General features: G+C 54.5%; 5 protein-coding genes across 5 annotated transcripts; 4 read left to right on the top strand and 1 right to left on the bottom strand.

Moving 5' to 3' along the window:
* Positions 1-958: 958 nt before the first annotated feature.
* Positions 959-3,658, top strand: P884DRAFT_294421 (heterokaryon incompatibility protein-domain-containing protein; the record flags this gene model as incomplete). Its single annotated transcript, XM_069444276.1, has 2 exons — positions 959-1,016; positions 1,110-3,658. The coding sequence occupies 2 exons, from the start codon at positions 959-961 to the stop codon at positions 3,404-3,406; spliced, it is 2,355 nt and encodes a 784-aa protein (XP_069294583.1). The 3' UTR covers positions 3,407-3,658.
* Positions 3,659-4,261: 603 nt separating this feature from the next.
* Positions 4,262-6,058, bottom strand: P884DRAFT_263738 (uncharacterized protein). The gene has a single exon (XM_069441784.1). It carries the CDS (start codon positions 5,935-5,937, stop codon positions 4,576-4,578), a length of 1,362 nt encoding a protein of 453 aa, XP_069294582.1. The 5' UTR covers positions 5,938-6,058; the 3' UTR covers positions 4,262-4,575.
* A 3,057-nt stretch (positions 6,059-9,115) lies between these two features.
* Positions 9,116-9,295, top strand: P884DRAFT_159126 (uncharacterized protein; the record flags this gene model as incomplete). The annotated part of the gene is made up of 1 exon (XM_069437259.1): positions 9,116-9,295. A coding segment is annotated over one exon (180 nt), but the record flags the coding sequence as incomplete, so codon positions are not given.
* Positions 9,296-12,500: 3,205 nt separating this feature from the next.
* On the top strand, positions 12,501-13,493 carry P884DRAFT_208975 (mediator complex, subunit Med18; the record flags this gene model as incomplete). Its single annotated transcript, XM_069438912.1, has 3 exons — positions 12,501-12,802; positions 12,923-13,090; positions 13,160-13,493. The coding sequence occupies 3 exons, from the start codon at positions 12,501-12,503 to the stop codon at positions 13,491-13,493; spliced, it is 804 nt and encodes a 267-aa protein (XP_069294580.1).
* A 1,032-nt stretch (positions 13,494-14,525) lies between these two features.
* P884DRAFT_280183 (uncharacterized protein) lies at positions 14,526-16,270 on the top strand (the record flags this gene model as incomplete). Its single annotated transcript, XM_069443409.1, has 3 exons — positions 14,526-15,029; positions 15,134-15,280; positions 15,446-16,270. The coding sequence occupies 3 exons, from the start codon at positions 14,526-14,528 to the stop codon at positions 16,268-16,270; spliced, it is 1,476 nt and encodes a 491-aa protein (XP_069294579.1).
* Between the last annotated feature and the right edge of the window lie 814 nt (positions 16,271-17,084).

Genomic DNA, 17,084 nt, shown 5'->3' with positions numbered 1-17,084 from the left:
CTCCTCGATTTTAACGGCCATGTGTTGTTGGTTTCAGTGCCTGATGTATTCGGGTCTCATCTTACGTTACGGATCGATCTTTCCCTCTGTTTACCCACCTTTCCTTCTCCTTCTTCCTTCTTCTTTTATTTACTTCTTTTAAACAAAACAAAAACAGAAAAAAACAACCTCTTGTTTCCATTGGTTTATTCGGTTTCCAGTGTCACTTTTGTTTTTCTGCTCCATTTTCGTTAAGGTAAATTCGTCTCTTCTCAGGCACAGGAAACCGGCACAGCGCTGCTACCAATTCCCTGCGAGAAAAGTAAATATTATATGGAGAGCAACCGTGCACGGCTTTGTTTGTATGACAAACTCTGTTTTGGATTATCGGAAATGGGAGGGAGCCGCGCGGCGACGAAACACGGTAGGAAGCGGCCCGTTCTTTGCCTTGCAGTAATTAGTGCTTCAAAATTCGTCGGATCTGGCGCGCGATGATTCCATCTTCCATGGACTAAATTACTAGGTGCTGGTGAAGAGCGCTCACGGAATCTGAGGAGACCCATTTGTGCCGCATTCTGTCACAGCCTCAATTCCCACACCCCTGGGTCCCGCACGGCGCCGTTGCATAGCCGCGACGGCCTGGACTAGGTACTGTACCGTACCTGCCTTCGATCTCGATTTTCAAAAGGGCGTGTAACAACGCCTATCTCCCAGATGTAACGAGAAGCTTCCACGGGCTTCAGCCTCTAATTAGCCGTGGGGGTGCGGGGCTTTCTGCTGATGTATGATGATGCGAAGACTCGTCCAAAAAAAAAAAAAAAAAAAAAAAAAAAAAAAAAAAAAAAAACTTGCGCATGCCAGTTGAGACAATGTGTCTCTCAGCTGCTGACCTAAAAAAATAACCTTAGCCCAGTTACGGCCCCCCTTCGGCCCGGATGAACAGGTCTCGAGATGTCCGTGTCGCCCGAATTAGGTCAGGATGGAGGACCTAAGCCTCAACGGCGCCGGCTCCGCCTTTGTGTCTGGGTCGCAGCCCGGTATGTATGTGCCTCCGCGTCCTATAGTATGCGGTGCCGTAATTAGTTACTAAGTAAATACTTAAACACGACCAGCAACCTTAGCTTGAACAGCTTCTGAACGCCAGGCTGTTCCAAGATCCCACCATCATCGGCACCACTGTGCAGACCTTTCAGCGGTTGTCGTTATGCTGGCACAACCGATGCCCGAGAGCCATGTGTTCAGCGCAATGAGGGCCTTGTGGAATCTGTTACGGGCATCAATTCCAGGTTCCGGCCTCCTCTGGGTCTTATCGGACGAGGGCCTCCCACTACAATGTAAGGGATGCGGCGAGATCTGTGAGCTCCTGCGCTGGGGCGAAGTGCAACGAAGACGGGACAGCACCTTTCGGGGCTCGTCGCCTCCTCGCATCGTCCACAACAGCTATGTCGAACTCGACCGCTGCGCCCTCGAGACGGACTGTGACACCTGCCGGACGCTCCGGCGAGCCTTCCTCTTAGAACAGATCACGAGCCATGGTGCGGAGCGCCTGGGGCACGCCGGTAATCAATGGCCCATCTACGCTGTGCTGAACCTCGGTCCTTCCGGGGACAGCGAGTTAGCGCTGGCTGTGAAGTCGCCAAAAGCTGTTCTCTATTCCGCAACCGTTCACTTGAGCAACGACGCTCGCGCAGTCGCCCGGAACTCGAGGAGGGCGGCCCCGGGCCCGCGTCCTGATCTCGGCGCGCTACGCAGAGTGGTCGACGATTGCCACCGGAACCATGAGTGCTCTTCGAGATACCGCTGGTCCCACCGGAACCCTACCTGGCTCCTCAGGATCCTCCCCGATAACCTTGTTCAACTGGTAGCAGGGCCGCCGGAACCGGTCGACTACGTCGTGCTGAGCTACTCCTGGGGCGACCCCGCGACCATGCCGGCCGCCGAATGGGCAAAGATCAAGGGTGCGGGCACCAAGACGATCAACGGCCGACCTGTCCCCGAGCGGCTGAACCCCTTTTCGGTCCGGGAACTGCCAGAGACGATGCAAGACGCCATCGCGATATCGGCGTCGTTGGGGGTCTTCTACGTTTGGATCGACAACGTCTGCATCCCCAAAGGGACCAACTGGGACACGGAGGCCTCGTTGATGCACGAGGTTTACGGAAACTCCGCCTTCACGCTTGTTGCTTCTTCGAGCACCAAGGCAACCGACCGCCTGCTGTACGACAGGCCAGCTTGGACACAGCGAGGAGGGGCATGCCGGCTCCGCGACCTGTGGTGGCTTCACAACACTCCGATGCCCCTGGACCGGGTTCGGCTCGAGTCGCCCGTATCGCTACGAGCCTGGACGCTACAGGAGGAGCGACTATCGCCACGGATCGTGTACTGGGCGGGCCAGCGGTGGTACTGGTCCTGCCTGGAGCGCCAGGTGGCCGAGCTGGGCGAGTTTGATTGGGCTGCTTCCCCCGCCGATCCCTGTTCGCGGAGCTGTCCCCAGCGGTTTCTGGAGCTCTGCAGGTCCGGCGACGAGGAGCTGCTCCACGAAGAGTGGCTGGATATCATCCAAGCCTACACCCGCCGCGACTTGGTCGCTCCGAGGGACCGGTTCCTGGCCATCGCCGGCCTCGCCGTCCGCTTCTACAACGCCAAGGCGGCCAACGGCGGGGCCGTGGTTACCGAGGACTACCTGGCTGGCTTGTGGAGAGACAACTTTGCCAGGCACCTGGCCTGGTCTGTGGCGAGCGCGGTCGAACCTCGACACAATCTGCGGCACATTGCGCCGTCTTGGTCGTGGGCGTCCCTGCCCCTCCGGGTGCAGACCAAGACGAAAGCGCCGTTCAGGCCGTCGGCACACTTCAGGTTCGTTGCGGTTCGACGCGTCGAAGCTGCCGAGGCCAGCTACGCGCTGGCTCGGACGGAAACCGGGGACCCTTCTACCGACTTCATCAACCGCGGCCGGGCTGTCGAGGAGCGAGGCCGGGGCGTCAAAGCGGTCGAAGTCCGGGGACGTTTTCGCCGTTTCATATCCGACGATGCCCTGAATGTCTCATGGGACGGCATTGAGCGGAAGCGTGACGGCCGGTCCTGTTTCGATTTTGGCGCGTTCCCAGGCCGCAGCATCTACGCCCGCAACAAGGGCAACGGAATCATCCTTTCCAAGGATGCCCACTGCGGTGAGGTGGTCGGACAACTAGACTATATCGTCCCGGCGGACGACAAGCCGGACCAGCATCCCGCGCCGTACGTTCGGGAAGGCGACGAGAGGGAAATTGTATGTCTCGAGCTGGGAGAGCTCGCGATGCTGTTGCTGGTTCCCGATCACGACTGGGGCCGACCCGAATCCTATCGGCGTGTTGGCGTCGCCATTGGGTATACCAACCGGAAAGGCTTCTTTTACGGCTGTGAGACTAGAAGCGTGAATCTTGTCTGAGGGAGAAGGATGGCCGGAGCGCGCGGTATGCCCCAACCAGCACTTAATTAGCTGAATTACAGATGCGCAGCCTGCCGGTGCGTAGCCTGCGGACTATCCACACTCTGCTCACACGGCAGGTTCAAACCCCATCCTCTCCCCCATTCTTCTTTCTCTTGTGGTATATTACGCAGTAGAGCGCAAGTGTCAAGTGTGGGGGGTGGCGACTATGGGTCTTCTCTATATCATAATAACCTGAGATAAAGTCTTATCATGACATTTAACCTTCTGATGGGAGGCAGTTATTTACACTTGTAGCCATATCTTGACTCAGATGGCTGGAAGATGCCCTTCATTGGAGACATATTATGCTGCTCAGGAGAAGGGTGGCTATTTGGCAGGATGGGATGTACATGATTAATTACCTAGGGACCTAAATATTAGAACACAACCTCCCTCCGGTTGAAGAGGAATTATATCGCTTTCCACTGATCAGGCGATTTCCGTAAAACTACCATTTCCCTATTAAGCAGGTTTCCAATGAATTTCTAGGCCATTGCTTCCAATTGTCTTATCTTTCTTCCAATGCTGTCGGTAGCAATGAGAACTCGTGGTCTAATTAATCTACGTAATTAAGGTGACCTTTAGAACTTTGACCATTATTCCGACTTCTCTTACTTCATCTCTCTCTCTCTATTATTATTCCATGACAGGGGTTTCTGAAAGGGCACGGTCATCTCCTTGTGTCTAAGACCACCCGGGTGTCAGCACTGAACCCCTGTGTGGTTAATTAATTATTAATTAATATCCAGTCTTCCGTACTGTACCTATGTTATTTGAGCAACCAACCCTCCCCGCCCCAGGTCTTCGAAGCGCTAGCCATAGTGATCTAGGTAGTAACATGACATGACAATCATTTCCAGTAGTCCCTATGATTGTGCCGTAGCAAGTAATATGACTTATACATATAATTATCCTACTAATCGCTGTTAGACGCTGTAGGAAACCCCTCCGTGCGCGGCAAGAACTGCTTTTCTTCATGTTACCTGTTGGTAATTAATATTCTGTTTGACCTAATAATTAATTGGCCAAAGTCCACTCCAACGCACACTTGAAATGCCTTATGGACGATGACGCGGCAATTCCGCATCATGGCTGAGCCGCAGCCCTTTTTACGCCTCGATTACCTATTAACCCTTCACCAGCCGTCCCTGGACATAAACCTCGATGAGATTTCTGTCATCCCCCGTCATGATGAACTTTTCAAACACGGTTCTGAGGCTATCATTTTCCTCCACCATGGTCATGATTCCCTGTTCGCTCCCCTGAGTCCCGACGACGATGGCGTCAAAGTCCTTGCCCACCTCGAAATTTCCAATCCTGTCACCCAAGCCGCAGACCTGGGCACCGCCCAGAGTAGCCAGGTAGAACACCTCGTCCACGGACAAGCCCTTGTCTTGCCCCTTGGACATGACCTCGCGCGCGTAGCTGGCGATCATGGCCTGGCGCATCGCGTCTAGGATGCTGCTCGAGAACCCGCCGCCGCTGTCGGTGCCCAGCCCGACCTTGATCCCCCGCCGCAGGAACTCGCGGACGGGGGCGGCCATGAAGCCGCCGCCGACGGTCATATTCGATATGGGGCAGTGCGCGACGCCACACCCCAACGCCTTGACCCGCTCCATCTCGTAGTCGGTCATGTAGCAGCAGTGCGCCAGGATCGACCGCTCACCCAGCAGACCGAAGTGCTCGTACAGATCCGCCTCGCTGGCGAACTGCGGGAATAGCTCCCTGGTCGCCTTCATCTCCTGTTCGGCCTCGTTGAAGTGCGTCTGGATCGGGAGGTCCGGGTTGTTGCGCGCAATGTCTCCGAGCCCCCGCAGCACCTCGGCGTCGCACGAGATGGCGAACCGCGGGGTGAGGACGTGCCTGACGAGGTTGCCCGCGGGATCCAGCGACCTGACGTAGTCGATGCACTCCTCGGTGAGCCGCAGGCTATCCTCGACCGACGCGTCGCGGTAGTACTCGGGTGCGTTGCGCGTCATGTTGCACTTGCCCACGAGCGCGCGCTGGCCCTTCTCCAGGCAGAGACGGGCCAGCGTCTTGGTGGCCTCCCCGTGGATGGAGCCGTAGTACGAGGCGGTCGTGATGCCCTGGCGGAGAAAACCGTCGACACAGCTGGAGTAGATGCGGCGAGCGTACTCTGGGTCGTGGAACCGGGCCTCGTTGGGGAAGGTGATGGCGTCGAGCCAGTCGAGGATGTGCATCCCCTGACCCAAGCCGCGTTGCGCCCATTGCGGGGCGTGGTTGTGCGTGTCTACGAAACCGGGGATGAGGAACTGACCCGGTCCGAGGTAATGAGTCGTGACTAATTCCGGGTGAAAGTTAAGAGCTTTAAGCGCGTCTTGCGCCTGCTGTGGGTTGACGTCCCGAAGGAGGGAGGTAATCCTCCCCTCACTGTTGACTGCAAGCAGAGCATAAGGGAGTACCTCAATTTCGGACGCCGAGAGGGAATGAATCATGGGACCTACGAATGCTTTCGCAGGCTGGGCCATTTTGGAAAGTTGTGCGTTGGGGTTGGGAAGTCAGGCAGGAGCGATAATAATTAATAAGTAGCCGAGATCTCAGGTATGCGCTTGTTTTTGTCAGCTGTTCGATTGAGGAATTATTATTATTTCCTTAGAGTGGCGACCAGCGAGATGTCAATGATAGGTTCTGAAAACGCGAACGTCTGCAACAACGGCTGACGCAGGGTACAGTACCTTACTAATTAATAATAATTATGGATCTCTTTCCGTTCAACGGCAACCAACTTGGGGCCCAACTTGGGGCCCAACTTGGGGCCCAATTTGCTGGGGGTCTCGATTCTTGCTGCCTCTGATGGACCATCGCTTAATTAATACCTCTCCTGATGAGTTCGCAAACATCAACATATTTTCTGTCGATCACGAGAGGATGAATTATATGGCTCTTGAAGGAACCACAGGCGCATATTAGCTCCCCGTCCCTGGCTTAGCATTCGAGACAAGGATAAGGGAGCCTTCGGCCGGAAAGTCCACTGCGACGACGCTAACCTAGGTACATAGCGGGCCGTGGTGAGTTGATGGCTGAGTGGGCGAAGCACAGTCCCGCGTTTAATTAGAAAGCCAATCTCAGGAAACGAGGGCACCGCCAAATATCCTGTTTGCGAGGGGCAGGGCACTGGCAACCTGGCTTCCGGGTTTTGATAGACCCGCCTATCGTCTTATCAAGGTATATAAGGCTAGACTAGATATATTCCATTTTAGCCTTCTCGATCCTCTTGCACTTCATTGTATCCTAACAGGGTAACTTTCTTTGTAGCCCTCCTATCCCTTGTACTCTGATCGTTCTGTGCTTCCTTTATTGGTATGTTTTACTTACTAGTACCTTGCTAGTAGATTTTTGAGAAACTGTCGTTCACCCTTAACCTGGAGATAAACACGTTGTACGTGAAGGTTGAAACGAAAGTAGCAGATATTGAAGTGGTGCAGACGGCATCGACAGGGGGGCGGCGGTCCCTCCCGATCAGGAACACGGGTCATACAGGAATTGCGGCGGATTTATTTTTCCTCTTTCCGATCAGAAGACCGTCTCTGGTCGTGTATTAAATCGGTGTTTTTGACATCAGGTTTGCGGAGAGAAAAAGGCGCACAATGCGCGCGAGGCGGCATCATCAGAGAGAGCGAGATGAGGAGTTTTCGTTTTATGACATTCTTTTAGACTGCAGCCTTCGGGCCTTCTGTAGATCAGACTTTATTCACGATTCTTTTGTTACGCGACGGTCGTTACTTAGTTGTTGGAGAAGACGATGGCCGAAACCTCTAAGCTACAGCTCACCGTCTCTGAGGGTGACTGTCCTAATCAGAGACCTGCGTCGCTGACCAGCCCAGCCCCCCTTAGGCAGACAAGCCATCCTATCGACAGGGTAGACCACAGTATCCTGTCAGTGGTTGTGGTGTGGGTGTAGCTGTGGAGTTGGTCAGCCTGCGGTCACGGGCGCCAGCTCTCCTTCAGTACCCCAGGGCTAGACATAATACACATACCATACGCTTGGCTAACATAGCCACTGTCTTGAGTGTGAAATTCCACTTGCGCTCTTGGAAGAGGTCCTCACCTCTAGAGAACAGCCAAGGAGGTCTATCACAAGGACGTTATGAAGGCCAGAAGGACCGAAATAATAAACCCTTGGAATGCCATGTATTGGTTGTTGACTGCCGCCGGAAAGAGTATTGGAAAAACGATACTCGTCTCGTAGATAAGGGTTGCGAAACCTCCTTAGTTCCTGGTTTCAACACTTATCAGTCTCTGCCTTGCATCGCATATTGTGAGTCGAGGAGGGTCACTTACAACTTTGATAGCCACTTGGACCAAGCCTTCTTCGGAGAGTTTGTAACCCTCGTAAATAACTCCAAACGACCCTTGGCCTCGCATCTTCCCAACGCGGTACTCCTCTCCGCCCATTACAATCACATCGCCTGGAGACTTTTATTTTCTCTTCTAACTTCTCGAGCTATGATCTCGGACTATCCACTGCCCCTAGCTGTTAGTGGTTGGCGCCAGAGCAGGCCGCTGCCTCGGCGCCTGGAGACAGCGTCTGAACATGAGGCTCGCTAACCAGCATGTCCTCCGCCCCAGTTAATGGAATCGTGAAGCGTGATTTAAGAGGGATGAACGGTGTAGTGGAAGGGAAGGAAGCTGCTAGGATAGTAGGTATTAGCTTTAACTTAGCCTGCGTTTAGGGGAGAATTCGGAGCGGCTGGAGGTGTTTTTGCGCGCGCTGGAGGGGAGGGAGCGGGAACACGCCGCCGCGGCGCAGGGCCGGTTGGGACAAGGAGAGGTGCCGCTGCCCGTGCGGATGATGCGCGGGAGCTGGGAGACAGGCCACTTCTGGGTGGTGTACGCGAGCGGTTCTTTGGGAGAAACGAGGGAGGAGATTGGAGGGCGCAGTTGGGCCTGCTGCCGCTGGAGCAGGTCGAGGCCATGGAGGGGCTTGTAGAGAGGAAGATGGCGGAGAGGGAGATGGGGACGCTGGCGGACTGGTATGCGCCAGGAGCTGATGGTCGGGCTGCCGCCGGATATCCTGGCTGTCGGCTGTCCGAGCCGAGGGGAATTAGGGAGGGAGGGAGTCTCTGCTCATTCCGGGCCTGCTGGTTGGGTTTAGTGTGCCAAGGGTGGTTAGACTGGGAATAAATCTGCTTCGGCTGTACTTTTGTTGTCACGTATTACCCTTTAGTTGCTGTTTCTGCACCATGCTTGGTGGGTGGCAACCTGAATGCAAGGCCCTAACGACGCCTCAGAGGCTGTGTCTAATCGCCTGGCTGCTTCTCTTCTTGAAAGTATTAATTAATCAGCGACCTAGGCTGTGCCTCCAGGCCACACCGTCCTCGCCGTAGTCCGCCGCATGCGCTGTAGAGCCTTATGCTGTTGGACGCTAGGTCACTCGGAATGCGGCCGCGGACGCATCCGAGCCCTCTGAGCGGCATAATTTGGGGGTCCTGTTTGGCGCGTACAAGCGGGCGTGGAATCCCGCTTCCTCAGTACTATTTGAGAGTACTGCCTCCCCCAGGGTCTTTGCCATACCGCTTGCTCCCTTGCCTTCACAAGATACCGGCAGAAGTATCTTTGACAAGCAGCCTAGGTCAGTCTTGTTTTGGATAAGATATCATCGAATCTGGCGCTAATCCACGGACTTAGGAACGAACAGACCCAAAAATGGCCGTCTCTATTAGGATTCAGCCGTCCGACTTTGTCGTGCCGACCGGGCCAGCTGTGGTTTTGGTCAAGGTCGACCGGGAGGCGTTTCGGCGTCTTGCTCCCTCCATGAACCTCGTATCGGAAGCCGATACCGCTTCGGCCGTCCTAAGAAAGGGCAAACCCGCCGTCGAGGTTGCTGACGAGGATTACAAAGTGCGCACCATCGCGTCCATTTTTGTTGATGAGGCGCACCTAGAAGAGGCTCAGGCTCAGGCTCAGGCTCAGGCTCAGGCTCAGGCCGCTCTGTAAGAGTACTCCTAATAACAATTAGGTACTGGGTGGGGGCAAGGACCGCCATCGCCAGAGCGCACAACAGGGGGTTAATAGAAGCTTGGACGGAGGTGGGCGCCAGTCAGCCTGCCTAGGGCCTGGCTGGGCCGTGGTTCTGACGAGTGAGATTTGGCCTCTCACTAAGACCCAAATACTACCGGCACTAGGGTATATCGACCACGAGTAGGTGGTGATGTCGTGCATATGTTTTGGGCGGCGCAGGCTGTGTTCGCTATATGGGTGCACGGAAATCTGCTGGCTTTTCTCGATGTAGGTAGATACTGTGTTAACGTCATGATGTATATTATAAAAGCAGTAGCTGTATACAATATAGTGACGGAACGGCCTGCATTCCATTTCAAGAGAAAAGTCTATCAATAACACGACATCCCTTATACTCTCCCCAGCCCCACGGGCGAACGACTAATTAGCGTTCGAGCTCAAGGCCCTACGACCGAGCTCGATCCACGATTCCCATGAGAGAGGCATATAGAGCCGTCACAATTCGCGAGGTGGTGGTATTCGACTGGGTCATATTAGTACAGTCTCCACTGCAGTCCCTGCTGGGGCGTTGCGTCGTACCGACTCTCGTGGAGCAACCTGACGAAGCGTAGAGGTAGACGTAATACTTGCACATTGTGGCTACCTGGGCCAGGCAGAGAACGCCTTGGTGTTAGCAACGTTGTAAATGCCAAACGAGAGAATGCCACATTCTTACCCTGATTGAATGCAAGGGGTTAAGAAAAGTGGCTGTGGCGGAGAGGCTGTGTGAAGAAGACTTTGCGATTGAGCGGTTGGGGTTTTGAATGTATGAGCCGATGTCTGAAGAGAGTTAGAGCTAAGCTGTGAAGTTCTGGATCCATATTTGAGCTGTTGATGATAAGTCTGTTTTCTTAGCCGGCTTGGGGGACGTTTGACCTTTCTTTATATAACTTTGCTTTGGTGTTCCTCGATACCTTGGTGTCTTTGGAATCCACGCCGTCATCGAGAACCCTTAAGTTCCAAGCTAACAACAAGCGACTGTTAGATATGGCGTTTCATATCTTGTCCGCCGGTGGCGTCGAGGCCATTCCAGCAACTTGGCCATCAAGCGTTGGCCACAGCGACAACGCCGACGAAATCTGTTGGAACCACTGTAGGCGTAACTGCAAGAATGATCAGATCGACCGTGATGGTGGGAGTGGCGATGGCTCCAATTCAGTCTGTCTTCTGTCTCCTTTTCCTTCGTCCTCAGCCTCGTGCATTGGTTGTTATGTACTTTGCTACTGAGTCAGCCTTCTCAGCCACAAGTAGCTGAGGGGCGGTCTTAGCAGGCCTACTCCGTTCTAACACTAACACCTTGGGTCTTCAAGACGCCCCACACTGCCAACGAAGCCCTCTCGCAGTCTACCCTTATTAAAGCTCGGATTACGAGACATCAGTCGAGCTCTTCGATTCCGATTTTCGCCGCTGTCGACCAGCTTTCAAAAGGAATGCAAGCGGTTTCCCATCGGGTTGTCCTTTTGGAGGCCGAGGTACGGACATTGCAAGAGGCTAACGAAGCGCTTTCTAAGCGCCGGAGAGCCAAACGGACGCGTCTACAAGACGGAGGGGCCATTAATGGGAGCCAGGCTAGGGCAATAATGGCAGAGAAGGGTGTGGTTGAAGAGGAAGGACGCGTCGAGGAGGAAAATGAAGGGTTGTCAAAGAGGCGTCGGACGGGTTCGCGGCTCTGTGGCATCTGCCGCAAGACTGGTTACAACGAAAGGGCGTGTCAAGAGGCTAGAGAAATAAATGATTCAAGCGATTTAGGGTAGTTATAATTGATTTCGTTGTTTTTGGTGGAATTCTGGCAGTCTGTAGTGCTCAAGTCTAAAAAAGTGCGCCACTCGATGGGGTAAGCCGCTCGATGGTGGATTAGCATCAAGGGGCAACTCAGCCGTTGCGCCTTGTAAACGCCACTAGAGCAGGGCCCAAAACCGTTTTGTTGTCAATTACGAAGATCTTGCTCTTCGCCGTCACAGGCATCTGTTAGCAGTGGCTCCAAAGATACGCGGCTTCTAGATAGTGCGATACGATAGAGCCCTTCGCGGGCGGTGGGTGGGTCGGACATCCCCGCAGGTATACGACCTGGTTGCTATTAGCTGGAGCCGAAGCTGGCTACAAGACTTAACTCCTGAGCGACCGATTCTTCTGCAAAGACCACATTCTTGACAAGCCCTTGGAACTTTCCGCTAGAGAGGCAATCGCTGGTGTCTGGAACGTAGCGAGACACAATCACACCAAACACCTTGCCAAGAACTTTCTGTCTCTTACCAGCTGTCGGCCACTCGGCGAATGCCGCCGGATGCTGTGGATGGAAAAGTGGGGTCATCGCTTTACCCCACATGCCTAGGCAACTCAGCCACCATCGGAGCAGGGTCGCAAACGCGTTTGGTTGGCTAAGAATAAAATTCGCAACGCGTTGGCGGAACAAGGCATTGCAAGGTGAGGAAACGGACTTGGGAAATGGTATAGTGAGAAACTGTAGTAGTTATAGGTAACAAATCTACCGTTTTTGACACGTGACCCAAGTTCTGCTGAGTCAGCAACTTGCCCCAAAAAGAGTATGAACTACCAAGTCCGGAATCGCCCTCCCTATAATAACGACAGGTTCTAGCCTTCGTTGTTGTTCAGAAAGTGCGGTTTTCCGTCCTCGTGGCTACCAGTTCTGGACCCTTCTGAGCAGACAGACAACTTTCATGGGCAAACCCTAATTAATCGATTGACAAGCCTGTTGTTGGTGCCGGTGGTCTCCAGGTGCCTGGACTTCATCACGTGATCACTCACAGTGTTAGAACCGCACCGAGCTCTGCAATGATGGATTCCGTTCCGACGAAGTGAGATGAACAGCAAACCTCTCCAGTCAACTAACGGCAACTTTGCCTCTGGCCAAAGAGGGCCAATACCTCCAGACAACAAACAGATCGACCGGGCATTCATTTTTTTTTCGGCAGCGTAAATTATTCGCCCCAGACGACGAATCTGTAGCCCCGTCAACATCATCATTCTCCAAATCAAACTTGCAGCAGCTCCCAACGGCATTTGCCCAAGGATGACACACGAGAGTTTTCTTGCTGCTACCGTCCTGAAGGAGGATGGAAATACAGCCCGGGCGATTCTTCGCGGGGTGACCGAATCCCACGAACGGCACTATTTCACTCGCATCCAACACTACAAGCCTCCGGACTCTACTTCGCGGGGCCTTCCCACGGTCAAGCAACTGCAGAAGGAACGGAGGCCGACGACAGCGCAGTGGCAGGAATTACACCAGATTCTGGTCAGGCAACCTTCTGTTGTACAAGTGCGCACCGACATCACGGAAGAGGTTCTGAACGCGCTCAGCCGCAGTCAAGGGTAGGTCGCCGCACAGCTTGCACTGCATCGCAGCCGGGCCGGGCCGAGCCTGTTCGCTGCGTGTCTTCTCGAAATCGGTTTCAAGCTGCTGCTAACTAACCCATTCGACCTCTCCGCCAGGGGAGAGGCTCCACCGGTCATCATCCCTGCCGGGAAACCCTGTTCTCTCAGATGGGCCGACATGCCTGATCCACCAAGTCCACAACGGCCCCTCTTTATCGCTCAGCGCAGGCTTGTCGACATCGATGACCCGAGAGCCCCAGCCATTCTTGCCGAGAACAGCTTTAGGTTCGTACGCCCTGGAGAACCACACCCTCTACTGAGCCTACCCTCTTCTCCTAACTCTTTTTCATCCAGGCCCACCTCGGATCTGATCGAGGAGTCGTACTGCTGGTGGTCTGAGGGCGTCGAGTACTCTTTGACTCGCATGTTTGTGGTAGCATTGAAGACGGATCATATTGTCTCAACCCAGGTTCCGAATCCAGCAGGGCTTACGTCTGTCGGCAACATCTGGATACTCTACGTCCGCGCCAAGGTTGATTCTTCGCCGACGACGACGATGCCGGAGCGAGTGAGACAGGCGCAGGCGCAGCTGGTACGAGTCAGGGAGCAACTGAAGGGTGTCTTCGACTTCCCCGCCTTCGACCGCCGTTGCCACGATACTCGAGTACCGTACTCGAAGGCGGGCTAGGGACCTACACAGCGATGGGACAACCTGGAACATGGGGCGCCAGACGATCAGGCAGGACTAACAAGTCTCGAACCCAACTTCGGCCAGTCTTTGACTCCGAGAGCAGCTTTACGCATTACGAATAAAATCGTAATCGTCGTGGCGTTTCACAGCATGGCTATTCCCTGTGCTGAATAAGTCCTAATTCTGACTATCTAGGGCGGCGCCCCGTTTGGGGGGGGGGGTTGTACTGTAGAGATACATACAGAGGTGGCATGTACTATATGTACGGATTACTTACCTTTATATACGTACACTTTCTACTCTAGGTGCGGAGCTTTGGCCTTGTGCCCCTAACTATTTGAACAGGCTTTGCCGCCTCGTCGCAACTTCAGCCACGGCCCAATTCAACCCCTTGTCGGGAATGATCCACGGCCCTCGACTCCGGTGTCTGAAAAGCGGGAGCCGCTAGCAGCAGGGGGACGAGCCGATTGGGCTCCGTGCACAGCCGCGGTGGTGGATGGGGCTGGGTATAGTGTGTTTCAAGGATGCCAACGTCCTAACCGTCGCGGCCTGTGGGCCAAAAGTCACGTCTCCGGCAGCCGATGACACGATTGCGAGCTCGAGCAGGAGAACCGGATTGTGCGACGCAGGCCGCTGGGAGTCGCTAAGCCACGGATAGAGCAGCTGTAGATCTTGCATCATACATGCTCGCTAATTAGAGATGGTTTATGGCGGGAAGCCCTCCCGGGGCTGTCGGACCTGCCGAGCTCGCCGCATCAAGGTGAGTTCCGGTTCCCTTTTCCCGTCTTATGCTTGCTCTGCTCTGCCGTGGCGACGGGAGAGCGTATCCATGGTTGCACATACAAGTCATGGCGGCAGCGGTGCAAGCAAGTGCACCGGCCGTCGCCCGACATGGTTTTCATTCTAACCGCTATCGACCAGTGCGATGAGGGCAGGCCGACATGCAAACAATGCGAGAAGTCGAGGAGGGAGTGCGGCGGGTACCTGCAAGAGTTTGAGCTCGTCCATCGCGACCAAACCCGGTCGACAATGCGCCGTTTGCGCACCGCCGCCGGCCCCCGACAACACAAGTCCACGGGTCCCCGCCCGTTAGTCTTCATCCACGAAGAGCCACAGTCGGGGCGGCAGCGCCAGCGGCAGCAGCAGCAGCAGCAGCAGCAGCAACGACATCAGCAGCGGCCGGGGCCCTCCCCGCAGTCGGCACTTACCATCCCGCTCGCCCATCGTGCCTCCTGTCACTTTGCTTCCAATTTCATCCTCGTGGCTGCCGGCAGGGTCGCCCATGGCTTCATGGAGTACCTGGTCCCACTCATGGACGCCGAACCGCCAGAAAGCGCCCTTCGTTATGCCTTCAACGCCTGCGCCTTTGCCCTGCTGGGCAACCGGGCCAGGGCCGACGGCGTCGACCTCGCCCAGCTCTCACTGAGAGAGCACACTCTGGCTTTGGCTCAGACGCACAAGGCCCTAGGTCACCCGGCTCTGGCCAGTACCGATTCAACACTAGCGGCAATTTTGATGTTGTCCTTGTATGAGGTAAGCAATATCTCTGACGGCTTCCTCGTGTTTTTCCCCTCTCTCTTTTTATTTCAACCCTGGGAGGAACTTAGTGTATTGACTCTCTCTGTCTTTGTTTCAAGAGCATAACAGCCTATAAGGAGAGTAGGGCGCTAGCCTGGCGCTCCCATATTGACGGGGCTGTCCACATCGTCAAGACACGTGGCCGGGCAGAGATGTGCCGGACCCGGATTGGGAATCTTCTGTTCACGGCCGTGCGGCAACACCTGGTAACTTTTACCCTTTCTTCTATTTGAACGTCTCCAGATGAAGAGAAAGTGAAACGTGAGGGGGAAGGGGGAAGGGGGAAGGGGAAAGGGGGGTTTGCGGAGAGGTGGTGATTCGAAGGGGAAAAGTGAGCTTCTTGCATACCACTTGGCTTCTAACACAGGCAGGTCTCCCGCGTTGTGTCATCTGGGTTGCCGCTACCCCTTGGCACCGACTGGTGGATGTCAGGAGGAGATACCAAGTCCCTCCTGGCAAGGTCTCAGCGTTTCGCCCTGGGGTTTTGTGACCTGAGGGCCAGAGCGAACCAGCTCCTAGCCAACGCCTCGAGGTCGCCCGAGTCCCTTGCGCAGATGTACGAGCTAGCCGGGGATATCCAGAATTTGGATCGCGAGATTGCCGATTGGCTTGTCTCGATTCCTGCCGAGTTCCAATTTTGGCCTGCGTGCTGGGTGCCAGGGGACGGTGACCTCACAAGAGGCACCAGCTTTGGCGAGATTGAGGTGTTTCCGGGGCGCGTCGATGTCTACCCGGACTTTGTCACCGCAATGGCCTGGAATATCGGACGATCCTCGCGTCTCCTCCTCGCCTCGCTCCACATCCGGGTTGCTGCGAGGATCCACGCGCCGGCCGACTACCGCACCACAGCGGAATACGAGATCGCGAAGCGGATTTGCAAGGATATCATCCCGGATATCGTTGCCTCAGTACCCTACCATCTTGGATGGAACGTGAACGGCAAGAGGTTCCGGAGCCCTGGCCTTTCCGCCTTTGCCTGCGGCGAAGAGGGGCCTTGTAAGGCGTTGCCGGCCCTGTTTTTGATATGGTCCTTGACATGCATCAAGAATCACGACTTCACGACAGAAGAACAGCGGATGTGGGCAAAGGGTCGACTCAAGTATATCGCCGAAGTAGTCGGGCTGAAGTACGCCCACATCGTTAACGACGCGAGTCCCTTCCTCGTTCCTCTCTGTAAGATGGCGTTACGGGACTAACACTTTGCAGACCAACATCCGCTTTCCATCCATGATGATTCGCCAGGATGGCATGCTCGCGAGCGTTGACCCGCTGCTGTCCCCAGCTGCGGCATCGCCGTCTTATCCTAAACCTAACATTGTTCCGCCCACCTCAGACAGCATTGCTTCCGTCGAGAAGAGTCCAATGCCATGACCTGCAAGACTCAGAGAGCCCGCCTCGTGATGGGACACACCAACAAGGTTGCAAAGCTACCTAGCGTAGGACCCTTGTTGTGATGCTGCTACAAATGTATCAACCCTGTCCTTATTACTTTTTAATATAGCTAGAGCAGTGTTTGTGGAACAAATCTACTAATAAAGATCGACGTAGATCTCTAATTACCTATTAATAGAAGCCAGGGAAGGTTTATAATTACATACATACCCACCACTGTCAGGTGTTTGTAGTTATTATGTGCTCCGCTGAAACGACTAGCCTGCTCCTAGTGTAAATGGCGTAAACGATCGTCTGACAACCGGTCTCGGTCGTTGCTTCATAGGACCCACGCTGAGGGTAGCTCTTCAAATTCAACATCCTGGCGAGGGAGGCATGTATGTACAGTACGGTACACACTTGCCCATGCCCGCTTGTTTCTAGCTCGCGCTGGGTAACGAAGACCGAGGGTAATTAATACGACCGCGTAGGAGGCTGTTGTGGTGATGATGAATCCCGCTCTCCAAATCCTCAAGTTTCTGAACTTGCCTGTTGATAAATAACAAGATGCAGGAGTCTATTCCTTCTTTGCTATCAACTTCTCGAAGCTTGGCAACCGAGCTCAATCTTTAGACAGAT

This window comes from Thermothelomyces heterothallicus (assembly GCF_042370625.1).
Source record: "Thermothelomyces heterothallicus CBS 202.75 unplaced genomic scaffold P884_scaffold_27, whole genome shotgun sequence".
Taxonomy (NCBI): Eukaryota; Fungi; Ascomycota; class Sordariomycetes; order Sordariales; family Chaetomiaceae; genus Thermothelomyces; species Thermothelomyces heterothallicus.
The sequence above is the reverse complement of the archived record's forward strand: the minus strand, read 5'-3'. Positions and strand labels throughout refer to the sequence as shown.

Bases quoted from the DNA above. Each gene is read 5' to 3' on its own strand.
- P884DRAFT_263738 (XM_069441784.1), bottom strand. From the start codon at position 5,937: ATGGCCCAGCCTGCGAAAGCATTCGTAGGTCCCATGATTCATTCCCTC.